Below are 19622 nucleotides of genomic sequence, written 5' to 3' on the forward strand. Positions count from 1 at the left end.
TACAAAAACTTAGATAAATTGAATAAATAAGTTTAAAATCTCGTATATATACGAAAAAATTTCCATATTAAATCATCTTCTAGCAAATATCATCAAGCCTAGCGCTGGGCCCAAAATCTCCTTTGTTTTGCCGAAGTAAATAGTAGGGGATTTTGCATCTATACCCGTTTTTTGTGCCACATTTTAACTTGTGTCCGCTTTGCAAAAAAAATTACAAGCGTACCCGCTTTTTCACATAACTTCAGCACACGGGGCTGAAGTAGCAAAGGCAATCACGCAAAACTTCAGCATTCTAGTAGCTGGGCCTGAAGTTCAGATATAGAGCTGAAGTTTTTGTGTTGTAACTGGGAAACTTCAGCTCTTGAGCTGAAGTTTTTGTGTTGTAACTGGAAACTTCAGCTCTAGAGCTGAAGTTTCTGTGTTGTAATTGGCTACTTTTTAATTCCCTCTCTGTAATGCACATAACACATGATACTCATCTTCACTGTTATGTTAGCTTTAAGCTTTATTAGTCTGCAACAGAACTAGACACTTAAGATATGGATTGCATCGCTAACAAAAGATTAACCAGAACTATAGCCAGTTATAGCAACTGAATCAGGATGGTTATCTACTTTAGCAGTAAGTTCTTGCATAGCTAGCAAAACCAAAACACATGGACTGTTAACAACAGAAGCATATAGACAGCAGCAGAAATGATCGAAAGCTCAAGAAATAAAGTGTGGTCACAACTTCATTTAAAGCTAGTGGAATATAGTTAGCAGGTATTTAAATAACAAAATATACGGATAGCAGCAGAAATCATCAAAATTACAAGAAATATAGTGTGGTCTCCGCTTCATACAAAGCTAGTGGAGTAAGTAACATGAGCAGACTGAAGTTTTCGACGCAAGACCAATAAAAAAAATAGGCTCTGCATTTTGTCTTTTGTTGAGAAGAAGAAACGAAGGAGGTGAAGAGGGAGGAGAAAGGGTGCTGACATTATTTAAGAAGTGGGTACAAGTTGAAATTTTTTTAAAAAATGGATAATATAGGTTAAATGGAGGCGACCAAATAGGGCGTCCCGTGCAATTTTTACTAAATAGTGTGTCTTCTACTAAAATCGCAGCATGATACACACGAAGTTATAGAATGAATAAATAAATAAATAAATAAATAAATAAATAACGTATCATATTTATTTATTTCGTGCAAAATGCAAAAAGTTTCATCTATCTTCTACTAGTTATGAGGCACAACTTTTGTTTTGATACTTTGGTTTTAACATTTATTTTGATATATTTATTAACATTTAGTTCCATTATTTTATGATTTAAAAGAAATTAAATGTTTGAAGTTTATCTTTCACTAGAATTTTATCTGAGCAAAAGAAAAATTGTTGATCTTTTCCTTATTACTGAACATCTATCTAGAGATGTGCATACCATGATTTTAGACATTCCTAATATTTTCATGATTAGGGATTATTGTCCATGTCAAGATGATAGCTGATACTCTAAAGATGCACCCTAACAAACATGTAATTTGTAAAAGTTTTTGTATTGGCAATAATTTAGGACATCGAAAATAAATGGCTGTACTTGCAAAAATATCGGTCATCCCTACATTTCATGATAAAATTTCACTTCTGTTGTATACCCTTAAACGTAGATTATCACTAAAACAATTCCATTAACAACCTCGTTTAATGACCACGTTTTTCTCTCTAAAAATTACTTTCTTTTGAGTTAGTCAAGCATGAACACGGATTAAGACTCTCCCGCTCTTTTGACATCCATATTATTAGCCCAAGAAAAAAAAAATCAAGAAATGTAGCTTAAGGAAGGATGGCCTTTTGGAACAAAAATGTCCCCTCTTCTTCTTCTTCTTCTTCTTCTTCTAACTATTTTCCAATCATAGGCCTTCTTTCCCTCCTCCTCTTACATCCTACCACCACCACCTTCTCCTCCTCTTTTGCTAACGCCATTCGCGTTGTTGCCATCCAAAAACCTACCTCCGATGACATTCCTTCCTTCCGAGAAGCACCTGCCTTTCACAATGGCAATGCATGCAGCTCACGTGACATAGACAAAATCCAAATAGTAATGCCTGTTGATGCCAATTATATTAGGGGCACAATGGCTGCAGTATTGTCTATTTTGCAACATTCAACATGCCCAGAAAACACTTCCTTTCATTTCCTTTCCATTCATCTTGAGCCTGAGATTATTTCCCTTATCAACTCCACTTTCCCTTACCTAAGCTACAAAATCTACCACTTTCATCCTAATCGTGTTAGGGGAAAGATATCCAAGTCAATTAGACAAGCCCTGGATCAACCTTTAAATTATGCAAGAATTTACCTCTCAGATATTCTCCCTAAGGACGTGCCTCGCGTAATTTACTTAGACTCAGATATCATTGTTGTGGATGATATTGCCAAGTTATGGGGAGTGGATTTAGGAGATAAAGTCTTGGCAGCCCCAGAATATTGCCATGCAAACTTTATAAACTATTTTACAGACACATTTTGGTCGGACGTGAATTTGGCGAAAACATTTGAGGGAAGACGGCCATGTTACTTCAACACAGGTGTAATGGTGATGGATCTTGATGAATGGAGGAAAGGAGGGTACACACAAAAGGTTGAAGAATGGATGTTAATACAAAAGCAAAGAAGAATTTACCATTTGGGGTCTTTGCCTCCAATTTTGCTTGTGTTTGCAGGAAACATTAAGGCAGTTGATCATAGATGGAACCAACATGGATTAGGTGGTGACAACTTTGAAGGAAAATGTAGGGGACTTCACCCTGGACCCATCAGCCTACTGCATTGGAGTGGCAAGGGTAAGCCATGGTTGAGACTTGATGCTCGAAAGCCCTGTACCATCGATTACTTGTGGGCACCGTACGATCTGTATCGTTCAACCAGAGTTGCATTAGAAGAGTGAGAGAGAGAGAACTGAATAGAACTCAAGATAGATTGATAGAAAGAGAACTTGCTGCATTTGAAAATGAAATGGTGCAAACATAGATGCAATATAATTGCACTGTAAGACATTGTCAGGGAAGAATGATTAAGATTACAGCTAATAGTCCTAAGGCTTGAGATGTAGAATCCTTAGGCCTTGTAATCTAAAGAATGAAGCTAAAAGAGTCTACAGGTATATTAGACATCGATAGCTAAGAAAGGAATTCACGAAAGTGAATGAACTTAATTGTTCTCCCCTTATTAGGCTTTGTACATTCGTTTTTCTTGATTGTAAAGGTTAAGTGTTAATTTTTGAATGTTTCCTTCATGAATCCATAACGCTTACAACAGAATATATTTAGGCTTAAAAAGATTTATCTTACAACACAGAGAACCCTTTCAGTCAAGGGATCCAATTCAATGAACTCCAGTGTCCCGACAAATAAAAAGCAATTCACTGGATAAATGTGCCTTACAGCCACATCCAATGTAGGATAATTTGGTTCGGAAGATTATAATCCTGGGATTATTATTATGCCACATCCAATGTAGGATAAAGAATACCAAGAATTTGGTATAAAATATAAACCAGTATGAGCTAATACACATAAAGAATACCAAGAATTTGGTATAAAATATAAACCAGTATGAGCTAATACCCATAACCAAACACTGGATAAATATGTGTTACAGCAGGAGGTACGAGACCCAGTAACCAAACGCTTCTTAGAGCTAGAAATCTCAGCATCTTTCCAGTTTTATAAAATTCAAATGAAGCAAGGGGTAAACTGCTGATCAAGTTTCTCGCAAAAGCATGTCTGTAACAGCAGAAGGCACGAGACTGAGTCTCTCTAGGAAGAGTATCTTTCACCTAGTAGAAACACCAAGACAACACAAGCAAGTACAAGTATGCAGTTAGTTCTCATAATATACAGCTAACTAATTATGTGTGACCTGAGTATCCAAGAAGTAGTTGTACACGTCTTAAATAATCTTGTGCCACAAATACCAAATGCCAAGAAACATGAGTCATCCACTTCCCACCTGTGCAATCTAACTGCAAGAGGAACTGGTCACCAAATTGTCCCACTATACATATCTTTTGCATACAGCCTCTTTGTGCTCGCCTCTCAAACTCAGCAGCCATCCAACAAGATAACCGTCTGTCATTGCTCCTAACAGATATGCCAACAATATATTTTGCAACTCTATGCTTTGGGTGTGGAAGCAACAGGACATTTTCCTAGTGTGTTCCACAAAATATAATCCCCAGAAGTCACCTGTGACAATCATACCAAAGTCAGACCACTAAAGATTTTAATAACTCAAAAGACAGGGTTGATTGCAGATGTCAAACAGCTGCTGTAATAAGCAGACCCAAATAAAGCTAGAGAACTATCAAGAATATGTTATGTAACTGATAACAAAAATACCTGAGTAGAAAATTCCACAGGTGCTTTAACAGCAGGGAAAATGCTTACCTGCAATGGCTCATCGCATTAAGAATAGCAATAACTCAATATCAATATAAGCAGGAAACATAAAGCGCCTGAGAATCTCTGTGACTGAGAAACTGCTCACAGCACAACCTAGAGCTGACAGTTAGCAGTTCAAGCATATGATGCAGTGAGTCAGTGACCGATGGTAATTTGCTTTCATCTAGATGTTCAAGGCGGAGAATAGTCCGTTTGTACGCTTAAGAAAGAAATGTGAAGTGTAGAAGTAGGTTGAATCTACTATTGCCTAGGAAAAGTAGGATGGACCAATAAGCACTTAGATTAATTTTCACAAATAAAAGGAAATCTACCTGACATAATTAACATGTGAAAAACAAATAATTAGCAACATCAACTAATGCAATAAATGGAAAAGAGAAGAGCTAAAAATACCCTCCCATAAGAGCGGATTTTCACTTGGGATAAGCCCGTATTTTTTTTACCCTAGTTATGAATGAGCTAACCAATAGTGTGCAAGATAAGACTTAATGGTGGATGTTATTTGCACAAGATATCGTGTTAATTAAAAACAATACCAAGTAAATCAACTAAGAGTTAGTGTGAGGAAAAGGAAGATAGGAAGAAAGAAATGAGTGAAAACACAACTTGATTATTTCCTAAAGCTACCGAATCTTAAATAGTGAATATAAGTGCTAAGATAGGAAGGAAATATTCTACCTAATTACACAATCAATCAAATCATATCCAATTAATCATAATTGATACTCCCTCTGTCTCAATTTATGTGACTCTTTCCTTTTTAGATTTAATAACAATTTAAATTTAAATTTCTCATTTTACCCTAAATGAGATGATGATTTATAGTCATATGTTCTTTCATTCTTAAACTCCCGCCCAGTCAAACAACATCACATAAATTGTGGGACGAAGCGAGCATAAAGTATTATTTACAATATTCTTAACACTCCCCCTCGAGTTGGTGCATACAAGTGGTATGTACCAAGCTTATTACAAATGTAACTGATACGAGAACAAGTGAGGAACTTGGTGAAAATATTTACAAGTTGATCATTTGACTTCACAAATTCTGTAACAATGTCTCCTAAAGTATCTTTTCTGTGATGAAGTGATAGTCGAACTTGTGTTTAGTTCTCTATGAAACCCTGGATTTGATGCAAAATAGCAGCTTGGTTATAACTCATACGTTCCATCTAAGTTTTATCTGATGGATTTCTCGAAACTTTAATTTTCTGAGCAATTGTTTGATCCAAACTAGTTCGCAAGTTGACACAACCATTGGACGGTTTTCTTTTGCACAAAATCGAGCAACCACATTTCGTTTCTTACTCTTTCAAGATACCAAATTACCACCTACCAGAATACAATATTCATATGTAGACCGCCTATCAAAAGGTGATCCTGCCCAATCATTGTTTATATATCCAACTACCTGTTCATAGCCTTGATCCTCAAAAAGCAATTTTTTGCATGTGGCTGATTTTATATATCGAAGAATAAACATAACTGCATCACAATCACTATCACACGAAGAGTCCGTAAACCGACTTACAACGCTCACAAGAAAGGTTGTCAGGTCGAGTCACTATGAGGTAGTTCAACTTACCAACTCTAGTATCACTAAGGGGCCCACCTGTCGTGGCAAAAGCTTAACATTCGGGTCCATATGAGTGTTAATTGGTCAACAACATGTTATTCCTAACTCTTCAAGATGTATAAAGCATACTTGCGTTGTGAATTGACAATTCCTGATTTGGACTGAGCGACCTCAATATCTATGAAGTACTTCAATCTGCCTAAATCCTTAGTATGCAAGTGATAAAGGAGAAGTTGCTTCAATTTAGTTATACCATCCTGATCATTGCCCGTGATGAATATATCATCAGCATAAACTACCAAATAACTACACAAATTTGGAGCAGTATGTCTATAAAATGCAGAACGATCAGCGAGGATGTGAGTCATACCAAACTCCTACATAACTGTGTTGAACTTACCAAACCATTCTCGAGGAGAATGTTTCAGACCACATACAAATCAATGCATCCGGCATACAAAACCGCTAGACTCCTCTGAGCAACAAAATGAGGTGGTTGCTCCATATATACTTCATCCTCAATATTGTAGTGGAGAAAAGCATTCTTAACGTTCAATTGATAAAGAGGTCAATGGCAAACATCAATCATGGATAGAAAAAAAGGACGGACATATGCTATTTTAGCCATGACGGAAAAAGTCACAGTAATCTAGTTCAAATATCTGAGTACAACGTTTGACAATAGGGCGGGCATTAAGTTGATCTATTTAACTATTCGAACCAACTTTGACTGCATAATCCACCGATAGCCAATAGGAGATTTACCTAGAGGTAGAAGAACAAACTACCAAGTACCATTAGCATGTAACGCAGATATCTCTTTGACCATAGTCTGTTGCCATCTAGGATGAGAGAGCGTTTATCGACTTAGGGATAGAAACGGAGGACAAACAAGACATAAAGGCATCACAGTGTGATGCTAGACGATGATAACTCAAACAACATAATTAGAATTAGAATTTAGTGTGGATTGAATAAATTTTCAAAGAGAAGTTAGAGGACTAGGAGGAGACAAGTCCTCAATAGGTGAAGGATCCAGTATAAGACGTGAACTTAAATTTGGAGCAGTATATCTATAAAATCCAGAACGATCAGCGAGACCGCGAGTCATACCAAACTCCTACATAATTGTGTTGAACTTACCAAACCATTCTCGAGGATAATGTTTCAGACCACATACAAATCAATGCATCCGGCATACAAGACCGCTAGACTCCTCTGAGCAACAAAATGAGGTGGTTGCTCCATATATACTTCATCCTCAATATTGTAGTGGAGAAAAGCATTCTTAACGTCCAATTGATAGAGGTCAATGGCAAACATCAATCATGGATAGAAAAAAAGGACCGACATATGCTATTTTAGCCACGACGAAAAAAGTCACCGTAATCAAGTCCAAATATTTGAGTATAACGTTTGGCAATAGGGCGGGCATTAAGTTGATCTATTTAAATGCCCGGACCAACTTTGACTGCATAATCCACCGATAGCCAATAGGAGATTTACCTAGAGGTAGAAGAACAAACTACAAGTACCATTAGCATGTAAAGCAGATATCTCTTTGACCATAGTCTGTTGCCATCTAGGATGAGAGAGCGTTTATCGACTTAAGGATAGAAATGGAGGACAAACAAGACATCAAGGCATCATAGTGTGATGCTAGATAATAATAACTCAAACCAACATAATTAGAATTAGGATTAAGTGTGGATTGAATAACTTTTCGAAGAGAAGTTGGAGGACTAGGAGGAGACAAGTCCTCAGTAGGTGAAGGATCCAGTATAAGACGTGAATTATCTGGACCTAATGCTAGACGCTGACGGTGATGATACATCAAGAGTGGTGGAGTTGCAAAAGGTGTTGTAGGTGGTGGAGCTGTGGGAGAAGATGAAGGAGAGATGGCGACAGAATCCCCAGAAAGATGGAACTAGTAACACCTCAAAAATGTCTAGGTTGCCTAGACCGGTGAAGTATAGTTGATTTTCAAAGAAATATTGGCAAACATAAGGTGAAGCTAGAAGTCAGGTGAATAGCACCGATATCCTTTATGCACCCTCGCGTAACCTAGAAACACACATCGAGCACGAGGGGCTAACTTGTTTTTCTAGAATAAGGTTATGGACAAAACATATACTCCTACACGAGGTGGAAGAAAGATGAGTGAGGAACCAAAATAGAGTGTGAACTCGATTTTGGATAGATGAGGAAAGCATACGAATAATGAGATATCAGGGTGTGAGAATTGCATTTCCCAAAAAATGAAATGGAACATGAAATTGTATGAGCATTGTACAGTAGTCTCAATGTACTATGCCGCATGAGAGATGCCATTCTTCTTTCATTCCCCCCCCCCCCAACCAGATAGTCCTTATCTTTTGTATCTGAGAGGCTTCTGCCTCTGTCACAATCTCCTTTCCTTTCCTAGCTACTTCTCGTGGTCTTTTTGCTTTTTTTTTTTTATGTCGATCACCTTCTTTTATCATATATGGTTTACCTTTTGAGGTGAAAAAATACCTGCAAGGTCATCAAAAGCAGTGATACTGTTCAGATCTGGAAAATTATTAAGAATATTACTACTTTGTGTTGACATTAGATCTGAACCATTAGGTACAACCAGTGGTAGCAGTGGTGTTTCATCAGCCAGTGGTTGTTGGTTTTTTAAGGTAGCTTGGTTAAAAAAATGTGGAATTCCCAAGCTGCTTTTGATGGATCTGCCCATTCAAATGGCAGAAAAACTAGCAAATAAAGAAATTCCAAAGATCCACCAATAGACGCATCATATTAGAAAATTCACAAATCACAGTAAAATTGTACGTTGTGTCTTGCATTTTGCTCAACTCCATGAAACCTCCGCTCTATTTTTCTTCCAATCTACCCATACTATTTTTCATCTTTTCTTCCAATATATCAATTCTTCCAACTTGAGCAAATTGATGTACCAGTCCATCCAATTGAATTGCCAAATGCCATAATTCCCAGTTGTGCATTAGTTGTCTCATAATTTCCAGTTGTACATTTGGTAGGGCGTGCTTGACTTGGTCTTTTATTTTGCCTAGTTCTTTTTTTGGACCATTAGTTTGTCACATTAGCTCAAAATAATTTTACTAATCATTCTTGAAGAAGCTGTAACAAATATTTAGGAGAGTAGGTATATATCAAAGTATTTTAACAAAGATGTTATTGTTGGAGTGAAGAAAATACTCCTCACATTTGAGTCAGTTACACATGATATTGAATATTTTTCCAACATTAAGTGGCATATGAGTGCAGATGGCATAATGGAGAAATACTCTAGTTAAACCAATAAATTATTTATATTTGGTATCAATCTAGACTTGTGAATGTCACTCATGGACTATTACTTTAGCCAATATATCTTCCAATCGCGTTCCATTAGGATTCAACGCCCAATTGGCACCAAATGGGCACAATTTTCCTTCAACTTCCTCCCCATTAGGTGTTGCAGAAAGGATATGCATCAAAATCATCACTGACTGACTCTAGACCAACAAGTTGGTCCATGCTTTCAGGTGAGAAGTTGTTTGTCTTCGTCTAACAATATATTAATTTGGATCTTTGTTCTTTTAGAACACTAGAACAAGGTCTAGACAAAAATCTCCAATAGGGTGCACGAAAATTTTCAAGTTGTAATGCTTGATGGTATCAACTATGATCTCATCAAAATCACCTTCCTCGGCATAAAAATTCATCCCTCTTTCATCAATGGGTTTTCGGCCCTTCAATCCTCCATTGCGTGAAGCTTTAGGATAAGGATTCTTTCTGTTTTGCCATTTGATAATGGTGATGGGTGCTTTGTGAAGAAGAAAAGTGAAGAAATATACTTACATAAAATACTTATGTTTTTTTTTTAATGTATACTTATGTCTATCTAAATCTTTAATATTTTCAGGCACGCGCGCACACACACACACTCCAACCCCCCCCCCACACCCCCCCCCACACACACACATACATACACACACACACATACATACATATATGTGTGTGTGCGCGCGCGTGCGCGTGTGTTATTTATAAAACCGTAAATTTTATATATAAAAGTGTATTTATAATGTATAAAATTTATATCAATAAAAAGTATCTTTATAAGATTGGGGGAACCCAAATTGTGGAAGGACGATGTTCAATGCGTAGTAGAGAGGGAAATAAATAATTACAGTAATTCAACAAAACTGAAAAAAATACTTTTCAAGAGCCCAATGCATTTGAACTCCAAATCATGATTGCATGACACACCATGCTAACAAATAGTGACAGGAATAGAGTTAAGGAAAAAAGGCCACGATGCATCGCACTTCTGCTGTGACGCAACCCCTGCCCAACCCCCTGCTTGTAGCCAGCTATGTCTGTGGAGTGTTCGATTTTTCCATCCATTTTTAGTTCTTATAAAGTAAATTTTTTGGGACCACAAGAATATTTTAAATCTTTTCTTTTTCTTCACTTTTCTGTGGCATACACCACCCTCAATCATCTTTTTCACTTTTCTTCTTCATAGAGTACCCATCACCATCATCAAATGGCAAACAAAGAGAATCCTTATCCCAAAGTTTCACGCAACAAAGGATGGAAGGGCCGAAAACCTATGTTGCTCGGACTCTACGAAAATATCGATGGGTGTGTGTCGCACCCTCCAAATATAGTGTATTTTTGGAGGATCCGACACGGGTGTGGCAGCTGTTTTGGAGAGTCCGCGCAACATAGCCGAAAACCCATTAAAGAAAAAGGAATTGATTTTTATGCAAGGATAGCGATTTTGATAAGACCGTAGTTGATACCATCAAGTATTACAACTGGAAAATTTTCGTGTAGTATCCTGGTGATTTTTGTCTAGACCTTGTTCTAAAGTTTTACAAGAATCTTAACAAAGATTCAAATCAATATGCTGTTAGGGGAAAGATAATCAGCTTCGCACCTGAATGCATTAACCAACATTTTAGTCTAGAGTCAATTAATAACGAGTTGACGCAGATACTTTTCAAAACACCTAATTGGGAGGAAGTTGAAGGAAAATTGTGTCCACTTGGTTCGCATTGGGCATTGAATGCTAATGGAACGCGAAAATCTTTGATTGGAAGAAATATTGGTTACAGTAATAAACCATGGGTAACCTTCATAAGCACCAGTTAATATTGGAAAATCATCAATATCAATATCAAGGCATGTATAACTCACTCAATGAGTTATAGTTGTTACACTTATATAAGTTTCGGTATTTGACAGGAATCTTTCTAGTATGATTGGAGATTTGTTGGTCATTGCAGAGATAAATGTCGGATATAGAGAATTCTAGTTTTAGAGAACTCTTAACTTGCCTCAAACGATAAGTTATCTACTATTGGAATGAAATGAGTCAAATAGACTCGGAATGGATATAAAGGATTCAAAAAGCCAACCCTAACTCCCTAACTAGTTTGGGATTGAGACCAAGTAGATCGATTGACTAACTTGATGGTTTTGAAGAGAAAAAAAAACCTGGATAAAAATTAGTAAAACTCGGTCGCAAATACATGGACTCACAAAAAAAGAAAAAAAGAGAGAGAGAGACAATTCACATAGTTCTTTTAGCCAAATGAAAATTGAAAGGGAAAGATTTTTCAGATAATGATATTCAGTAATTATTGGTTTCATGCTACTTGTAGATAATAAATTAGGATAACACAGGTTGAACTATTCATGATTTATTTCCATGATAATGTTCCCCTCTAAAAGAAAGAATCAACTTGACAACAGATGATTTATAGAGGACTTACAGATTTTGGATCAATAGACATTCCTGACAAAGATCCTCCCATTATCTTGAATGAAACCTGCAATCACATGATGAGTATAAATATACTTTTCACAAAGCAATTAATTTCAATAACTTAAGAAATGTTCATATCCACATCAGCTAATTGTCATACTATTAAAAAGGAATATATCTTGATTATGAGGTTGATGAAGTACTTTTGACTGTATAAAAACAAAAATCAGTAGAGTCAATTTGCACTCTTCGGACTCGCCTAACCTTGTTACTCTTCTGTTCCTCTTTTTCTGTTTTGAATAGTCTCTCTCTCTCTCTGTTCCTCTCCTTATTCTCTTCTTGTCTGAGGGGACAGGAATATAAACTCCCAGGGATAGGGAGTGCTGATGGTTATGGGCTGTGGTAACAAATTGATCCCAGAAAGCTCCTCGAACATTCTCTCTCTCTCTCTGGGTGGTAATCTTGTGATGGGGTATCAAGTACGATCCCAACTCAAAACATCAACGACAAAAACGACATACCCGGCGTTATCCCACAAGTGAGGTCTGGGGAGGGTAGTGTGTACGCAAACCTTACCTCTACGTCGTGAAGGTAGAGAGGTGGTTTCCGATAGACTCTCAGCTCAAGGAAGGCATAATCATAGCAGTTTTGAAAAAGAAATACAGTAATGAAGAAGCCATGGAAAGAGAAGCAGTAACCACAGCCAGAAAAAATAAGATAACCAAAGCAAAGACAAAAGATAGTAATAGAAATCTAAGAATAGGAAATACGAGAATAACACTAGTACTACAGGTATAAAGAAGTCCTTGCCGATTAAAAAACATATACTGATAAAAAAAGTATGTCCCCAAGTCTAACAGTTTTCACGAAGTCTGCTATATACATTCATTCTTTTTTTTTTCAATCAGCTCTATGAAGGGAGCCTTGGAGCAACGCTTAAGTTGTCTCCGTGTGACCTATAGGTCACGGATTAGAGCCTTGGAATCAACCATTGTTACTTGAATCAGGGTAGGTTGCCTACATTACACCCCCTGAGGTGCGGCCCTTCCCCGGACCCTGCATGAACGCGGGATGCTTTGTGCACCGGGTTGCCTTTATTTTTTTTTTCAATCAGCTCTATCTAGGGCCACATTCTCTGCTAAGACAATATCTTCCTAACTTTAACATGCGACTTCGCCAGCTCTTTGCTTAATCTTAAACGTTTGGTTACTTAGTATACCTAAACTCAAAGTAAATTCCAGTACTAGCATGTTCGAAGAATAGCCCTCTTATCCCTAGTTTCTTTTTGGTGCACCAATGAAGCTCCAGTGTGTAGAAAGCTTGGTTGTCATTCATAGAGAATCACATTATGTAGTAGATTCTCTACCTTATAGTATACTACTTGTATACATGATTTTTTTTTTTTGATAAGGTAAAACATATTGATGAAACCAGCAGAAACTGGGAAATATTCATTTTAAAGATACAGATATCAGATATGTGCATCACAGAGACTGTAATGAACAGATAAAGTTCAACATAGCTTCGGGCTCTAAGAAGTTTGGCGCAGCCATGTTGCACCAAAAACTAAACAAATACATTTGTGTTTAAGCTTAAGTACAGTGTCATTCTTGTCTGCAAAAATCCTAGCATTTCTTTCTTTCCAAATGATCCAGCATATAGCAGCAGGAATGATGTTCCAAACAGAAAGCGAGGTTTTAGGGAGTTTTCCCCACTGCTAATAGAATTGTTTACCTTACCCCCAAAAAAAGGAGTTTATATGGAAAAATAAAAGGAAACCTTAGCTGTCTGGACAGCTCACATCAAAATAATCCATGAAAGAGGAAGCATTACAACTAAAGTTGCTAAACAGAATACTTACTTTAGCATAATCGTATGCTTGCCAGCAAAATGGCTCCTCCAAATCAACTGCTTGAAGATCCTTATTCATTTTCTCCATTAAAAAGTCTTCCACATTCGCCATATTATTCGTCGACTCTGTTTCGGCATCACTCTCTTCATCTTCCATATTCCCAAGTACTGCCCCTAAGGAAGGCAATCTTTGAGGTTGCCATGGAGAAAACTTTACTGTCCCCGGAAATGTTGCCTCAACACTCTTTCCAGATACTCCTCGACCGGTTGTTATAATTTTCCATTCAACAAAGTGTTCAGCAACTGAAACTGTTCCAATAGAAGGTGTCCCTTCAAAAGAAAGCACCCTTCTCCTGGGGAAAGGTATTGTCACTGTGCAGAAATCCATCGACAGAGGAGCTCTATAACCTTCCATGAGCCGTAACCTAAACAAAAAAGCACCTTCATTTTCTGAAACCATTGAAAGCTGATAAAAACCCTTGATCGGAGGCCGCATACCACAAAGTGCCTGAAAACGCATCAATACGAAATTTCCTAATGGTGGTGAGAACATAAGTGCTTGCTTCTCGTTACCATGCTCTGGAACTTGAGCACAGGGGTGGAAGGATAATAGCTCAACACGAGCAGTGTCCAAACCTATAAGTGGGAACATCACATCGGGCAACCCTTCTAATTCCGCTCGACAGTTAACTTGACCTGAAATTGTTATGCGATCTGGAATTTCATCGCGATCATACATGGCAGCATGGACTGTCTCATGAATTGTGAACAGAATTCTCTGCTTCCCTCTATAGAGATAAGGCTTCCATGCTGGTTGCTTCTGGTCTGCAGGAGGGATATCTGCTGGAGAAAATCCATTAATCTTGACAGCTGAAATGTTGGTGTAGTTAAGATCCAGAGGGGTGCCTACATTTAAGGTAGATGGCTTTTTTCAGCAAAGAGTAAATCCTTCAATTAAGTCACACAAGCTTGGACAAAAAAAGTGCAATGGTAGATACCAAAATAAAGATTACCAACCAAATGGCATCGCACTGCTTATAAAAGAGCGAATAGCATCTCTATCTAGGGGCCTCAAACCAATCTTTGGGGTATCAGATGCCATTGCTCCACTGGTTGCAGCTCCAGAAGCTGTGGATCCTGCAACTGGAGCAGCTACAGGTTTTGCTCTTGCTGAGATGCCAATACTTCCAGTGAGAGAATCCAACAACCCACCCACTGATGGAGATGCACTTATGACTATTTCAGGTTCTGTCACATTGCCTGTTATGATGTCTCCTATCATGTGACCCACCATAAATGCCCTGTATTTGGAAAGTATTGCAATTTTAGTAATAAGTGGAACTGGATCCAATTACGCAAGATCTAAACCAACCTGCATTAGCCATAAAAGAACCTTGCGATGATTCATATTAGACCAAGCTAAACCCCAGCTTCAAAGCTAACTTCGTGGAGCGAAGTTCATGTATAAGTATATGATTAAGTACAAGAAAGAATTTAATATGCTATACTCTAATGAACTGTCAAATTAACTCCTATAAACTAATCAAATCCCCCCCCCCCACACACACACAAACAAACCCCAAAAGAAAGAAACTAGTTCCTCTATACACAGCAAGGAATAGTAGGTGGCAATGACAGGCTCAAAGATCTATAATACTGTATCTAGAAAAGGAACTCTATGATATTTTGGCTGGGCAATTACAGGGCGATTATCAGCATCATTATTATTAGCTTTAATACATATTCCCCTCCCCCTCCCCCCGAACTTGAGAAAAAACCCCTTGCACACCTTAACTTTGCAGGTTCCCCGTTATACACCCAAACTTGTAAAAAGTGGATCTGAGATCCCCTTGAACTGTGTTAGACCATTGTAAAGTGGAGGGTGTGATTCATATGCTTGACACGTATCAAAGAAAAAAAAATCAGAACTATACCCCTTACAATGTCCAACATACATATATCTACCTCATGTCCATGGAAGCACCCTTTCAACTTCAGTCTCCGATTAAAACATCACTACCGAGTGTTCGGACCCGGGAAAATTCTCCAGCCACTTCTCTTTCTCTGCACTCTTAAATCGCTGTGGGTGGTTCTCCCTCCCCCCCCCCTCTTTTCTTTGAGTATATATGACTTTGTTCTCATTGTTTGCTCTAAAAAGCAGGAAGTCTTTACGGTGCTGCAGAATGGCTGGAGTTTCGTTAGGCAAATGTAATTAACTTGCGTGCTTTATTATAATCAAACATTACTGGAAATAATAATTGATTTTTCTGGATAACTTTAAACTAATTAGGCAAAAAGTCGGTAAGAAAATATGGAAGAAGATGGTGAAAAATAGCAATGGAGGTCTGCAGAAAATGGAGAAGAAGATGACCCTTTTAAAAGAAAGGAAAGAAAAAATATAAATGTTGGACATATGGTAGTGAAATGAGGTCTCAAACACTTTTTAACATTTCATGCCATTCCATTATCTACTAAAGACGCGCAAACAACGTGGCAGTGTAAGGGGGTCTCAGACCACTCCTTTTACATGTTGGGGTGTGTAATGAGTCCCCAGCAAAGTTAAGTCGTGCCGGGAATTTTTTGCAAGTTCAGTGTGGAGAGTATGCACTAAATCATAATATTATTACTATTACTGTTGTTTTTAAATTATCATTTCATTTTTTTGGGTCAAAGCAACAGATTAGTAGTAAAGCATGTTCAAATTAATTGGCAAACAAACTGTTACTAGTTTAATGTCAAAAGCATCTTTTACCTTCCTACTCTTTCACTATCTCAAGCATTAATTTTATTTATTTCTCTCTTGGCAGGGGTTACAATTTCGAAAAGATTCTATACTTGTACAATTTCTTGAAACTTGAAGAGGAAATAGCTGACCTGAAAGTTGATGTTAGTCCACCTATAATACATATTATGGACCAAACAAGATTACGAAGTCAAATGTTATTACGACAGCACTGATACCATCAAACAAAAAGAAAAAAAAGATACCAGATAAATCCTTTTTTGGTATTTACCAGATAAATCATATAAGCTTAATATGGAAGATGAAAAGGAGGAGAGATGATGAATGGGTACTCCTATGTTCAGATATGCCCATTTATACATGCAAAAGTGGCGAGGGAATCAAGGAGCCTCTATCAATTTTAATGGCCTTCCATGAATCCTGTACATGAATATCTCAAGCAAGAGAAAAGGAGGGAACACGGGAAAGGAATAACATATCAGGTAAAATGAAACAACTCAGAGAAGCATCACTAGAGCCAAGAAAACCAGAACCAATAACAGCGATATGGTGAATTATTTTTCTGCATTCAGAGACTTGTATGGCAAAAACTTATATGAAGATTAAACGGAAACAGAAAGCAAGCCAAGTGGAGAAGTTCATCTGTAAAATAGATCCCTAACAGGATAGATCACTGAGGATAGAATTTAGACATTGGAAACTCAGGTCGAGACATCAAATATATATAAATTACAGTTGTTGCACTTAGGATGAGAAAATAGGAAAGTAATCTGCCTATATGAAAGAAGGCAGCATTCATATCATAATATCAGTGAGAAAATGTGCCCAAGGATAAAAGAGGTAAGAGAATTAATAGCATCAGTTGAGCGTGGAGCTTAATGACTGATCAAGCAGTGAACAAGAAGGAAAAAGACAACTAATGAATACTCTTACATCAAAGGAGGAATCAACTTAAGCCATAGATAGATGTCAAATGTCAGTTTTACCTCTTAACTTGAAACAGGTAAAGATGGAACTTACCCTGTGATGGATGGAAGATTAAGCAGGAGGGCTGATAAACTTTCATCTGCTCCAACAGCATTTCCACAGTCAGATCTTTTACACATCCTTATATATGTTTTTAGATGATGAGGTTCCACTAAAGGCAGTACAAGGATACAGTAGTGGTCCTTTATGTGCAAAACAAGCGGCCACAAAGTACGATTTGTTTCCTCCTGTTCATTTTTAGTGTAAAGACTTATTATGTGACGCGTAATTGGATCATCAACCCAGGAATCTGAACCTTCAACTGACTGGTTTATCCTAATGCCAAATCCACGAGCAGATCCCTCCCTATAGAAAAAGTTATACATTGTAATTCATGGAAATTCCAATGGCTACAATGTAAGGACATAAACTGAAGAAAGATAAAAAGAACAATGGAAACTAAGTCAACAATAAGTAAGATAACGGATTTGACATGATAAAGTCAGATAGTGAGCAGTTGCATGCCATTTCACTCTCCATGACAACTTCATCAACAGTCATAGCTAATAACACCAGACATCTGTATAGAAGAAGTTAATAGGAAAATTACTAGAGATTTTCTTACCTAAATCTTCCATAACCAAGAAATTCACAAATTTGACAGAATCAGAAAGAAAATGGACTTGCGAAAATGCAAAACATCTGAGTTTTTCCATCCAAAAAAGAGATAAGAAGATGGTTTCAAGATGTCATTCAAATCTCAACTTGCAATTTCGAGGAACCAACCTTTCAAACATGAACCTATCCCCTCTGACCACAATAATAGAAATACACCGAGAAAGAGAAGGATGTGGGAGGGGTCTCCCTATAGTCATTTATCTCCATGTAGTACTGATCAGATTTCTTTATTTTTTATTTATCATAGAATTGGACACCAGAAAGAATTGAACTGAAGTCTAACAAATAAAAATGATGATCGAAAGTCCCGTGGCTTCCTTATCCTTGGGAATTCTTCAACTTTTTGCTGATAATCCATCTTTTGAACTGAAAATTCATTTCTCCAACTGAACTACAAAAAACATGTGTTTCACTAGGCAAGACTCGCATCTGGCTTTTAGCCATGAAACCAAAATTTCACAATGAAAGGCTCAAGAGTAAAATCAAGCTAATTGAAGCTCCACTTTGTCATTTGGTCTAGTTCTTTAAACTGGATTATTACCCTCTCACATCATCTCTAAGATTATTAAATTAGGAAATAGAATTAAATAAATGACCGTAGCGAACCCACAATTCTTTATTCCTAACAACTTATTTCCTCCATACATAATAAGCATTCAGTATATTATCCAAACCACACACATTGACTTGATTAAGAGAAATAAACTTAGATCCTAAAATTTAGATACTTTTTTCAGAGAAGGTAGAAGTAAGCGCTATTATCTACAGAGTTTTGAAACTCAGAAACATCTAATTTCTCAACTATCCAAAAAAAGTAAAAGATGAGATAAGGATAGTACTATTATGTTCTCTTCAAGTATAAATAATACTAAAACATATAAGCTATCATCCCAAGATTAAACCTATATTCGAAAAAGGATTTAAAAAACCTTTTCTTGCGGTCAATGAATGCAGCAGCTATCTCTGAATCAGTAGGAAGAGCAGGCACCCCAGTATAATTCAAATCATCCTCGATTAAACTCTTATCTCTCTCACACGCCGCCCGCCACCTCTTCTCGACAACCGGAAATCTTCTGCAAATTCATCACACCACCACCACTATCAAAATTAAGAAAGAAAGAACACACACAGAGGGAGAGAGGAAGTACCGGGAGAAAACAACAGTGTCTTGATTGGCGAGGATCCAGAGAGCTCTAATACTACAAGAGCTCGGCATTTGCGACACCGGAGATCAACTCAACGGTGGTTTCCGCCGTGTACAACTAATTTCACCGCCGTTTGAGGGAAAAGGAGCCTTGTAAATTATACGACACACAACATAAAACTTCTCCCGTTTGAGCCACCGTTTTTCTGGCGTTTACTGCATATCTACGACGACATTTCGTTTGACATTATGGTTTTTGAGAGAATTACTTGACGAGGCACTTAAAGATTAAAAATGAGATTTGGTGAATATTTTTTGGGGGGGAAATTCTCCAAAGGGCCGAGAATGATGGAGTTCATTTTATAGTCAAAAATTTTGTAAAAATAGCACGGTCTAACTAGTTTTCGGACTGGTCATTCAAAAATAGCCAGCGTTTATCAAGTCACTGAAAAAT

The 19622-nt window shown here is 37.3% G+C and overlaps 2 protein-coding genes across 2 annotated transcripts; one reads left to right on the forward strand and one right to left on the reverse strand.

The window, feature by feature from the left end:
* The first annotated feature begins 1743 nt into the window (after positions 1-1743).
* Positions 1744-3284, forward strand: LOC104224695 (probable galacturonosyltransferase-like 4). The gene has a single exon (XM_009776379.2). The coding sequence runs from the start codon at positions 1827-1829 to the stop codon at positions 2928-2930; it is 1104 nt and encodes a 367-aa protein (XP_009774681.1). The 5' UTR covers positions 1744-1826; the 3' UTR covers positions 2931-3284.
* Positions 3285-3558: 274 nt separating this feature from the next.
* On the reverse strand, positions 3559-19386 carry LOC104224694 (AP-5 complex subunit mu). Its single transcript, XM_009776378.2, has 8 exons — positions 19173-19386; positions 18954-19097; positions 17401-17712; positions 14655-14938; positions 13648-14543; positions 11794-11850; positions 4384-4431; positions 3559-4230 (listed from the first exon to the last, which is right to left on the reverse strand). The coding sequence occupies exons 1-8, from the start codon at positions 19238-19240 to the stop codon at positions 4159-4161; spliced, it is 1881 nt and encodes a 626-aa protein (XP_009774680.1). The 5' UTR covers positions 19241-19386; the 3' UTR covers positions 3559-4158.
* Between the last annotated feature and the right edge of the window lie 236 nt (positions 19387-19622).

The sequence above is a fragment of the Nicotiana sylvestris genome, chromosome 1 (assembly GCF_000393655.2).
Source record: "Nicotiana sylvestris chromosome 1, ASM39365v2, whole genome shotgun sequence".
Lineage (NCBI taxonomy): Eukaryota > Viridiplantae > Streptophyta > Magnoliopsida > Solanales > Solanaceae > Nicotiana > Nicotiana sylvestris.

Excerpts from the sequence above, each read along its gene's own strand:
- LOC104224695 (XM_009776379.2), top strand. The coding sequence starts at position 1,827 with ATGGCCTTTTGGAACAAAAATGTCCCCTCTTCTTCTTCTTCTTCTTCT.
- LOC104224694 (XM_009776378.2), bottom strand. The coding sequence starts at position 19,240 with ATGCCGAGCTCTTGTAGTATTAGAGCTCTCTGGATCCTCGCCAATCAA. Across the intron at positions 19,098-19,172 it reads GACACTGTTGTTTTCTCCCG|AAGATTTCCGGTTGTCGAGA; the intron begins GTACTTCCTCTC and ends ATGAATTTGCAG. Across the intron at positions 11,851-13,647 it reads AAGCATACGATTATGCTAAA|GTTTCATTCAAGATAATGGG; the intron begins GTAAGTATTCTG and ends ATGTGATTGCAG.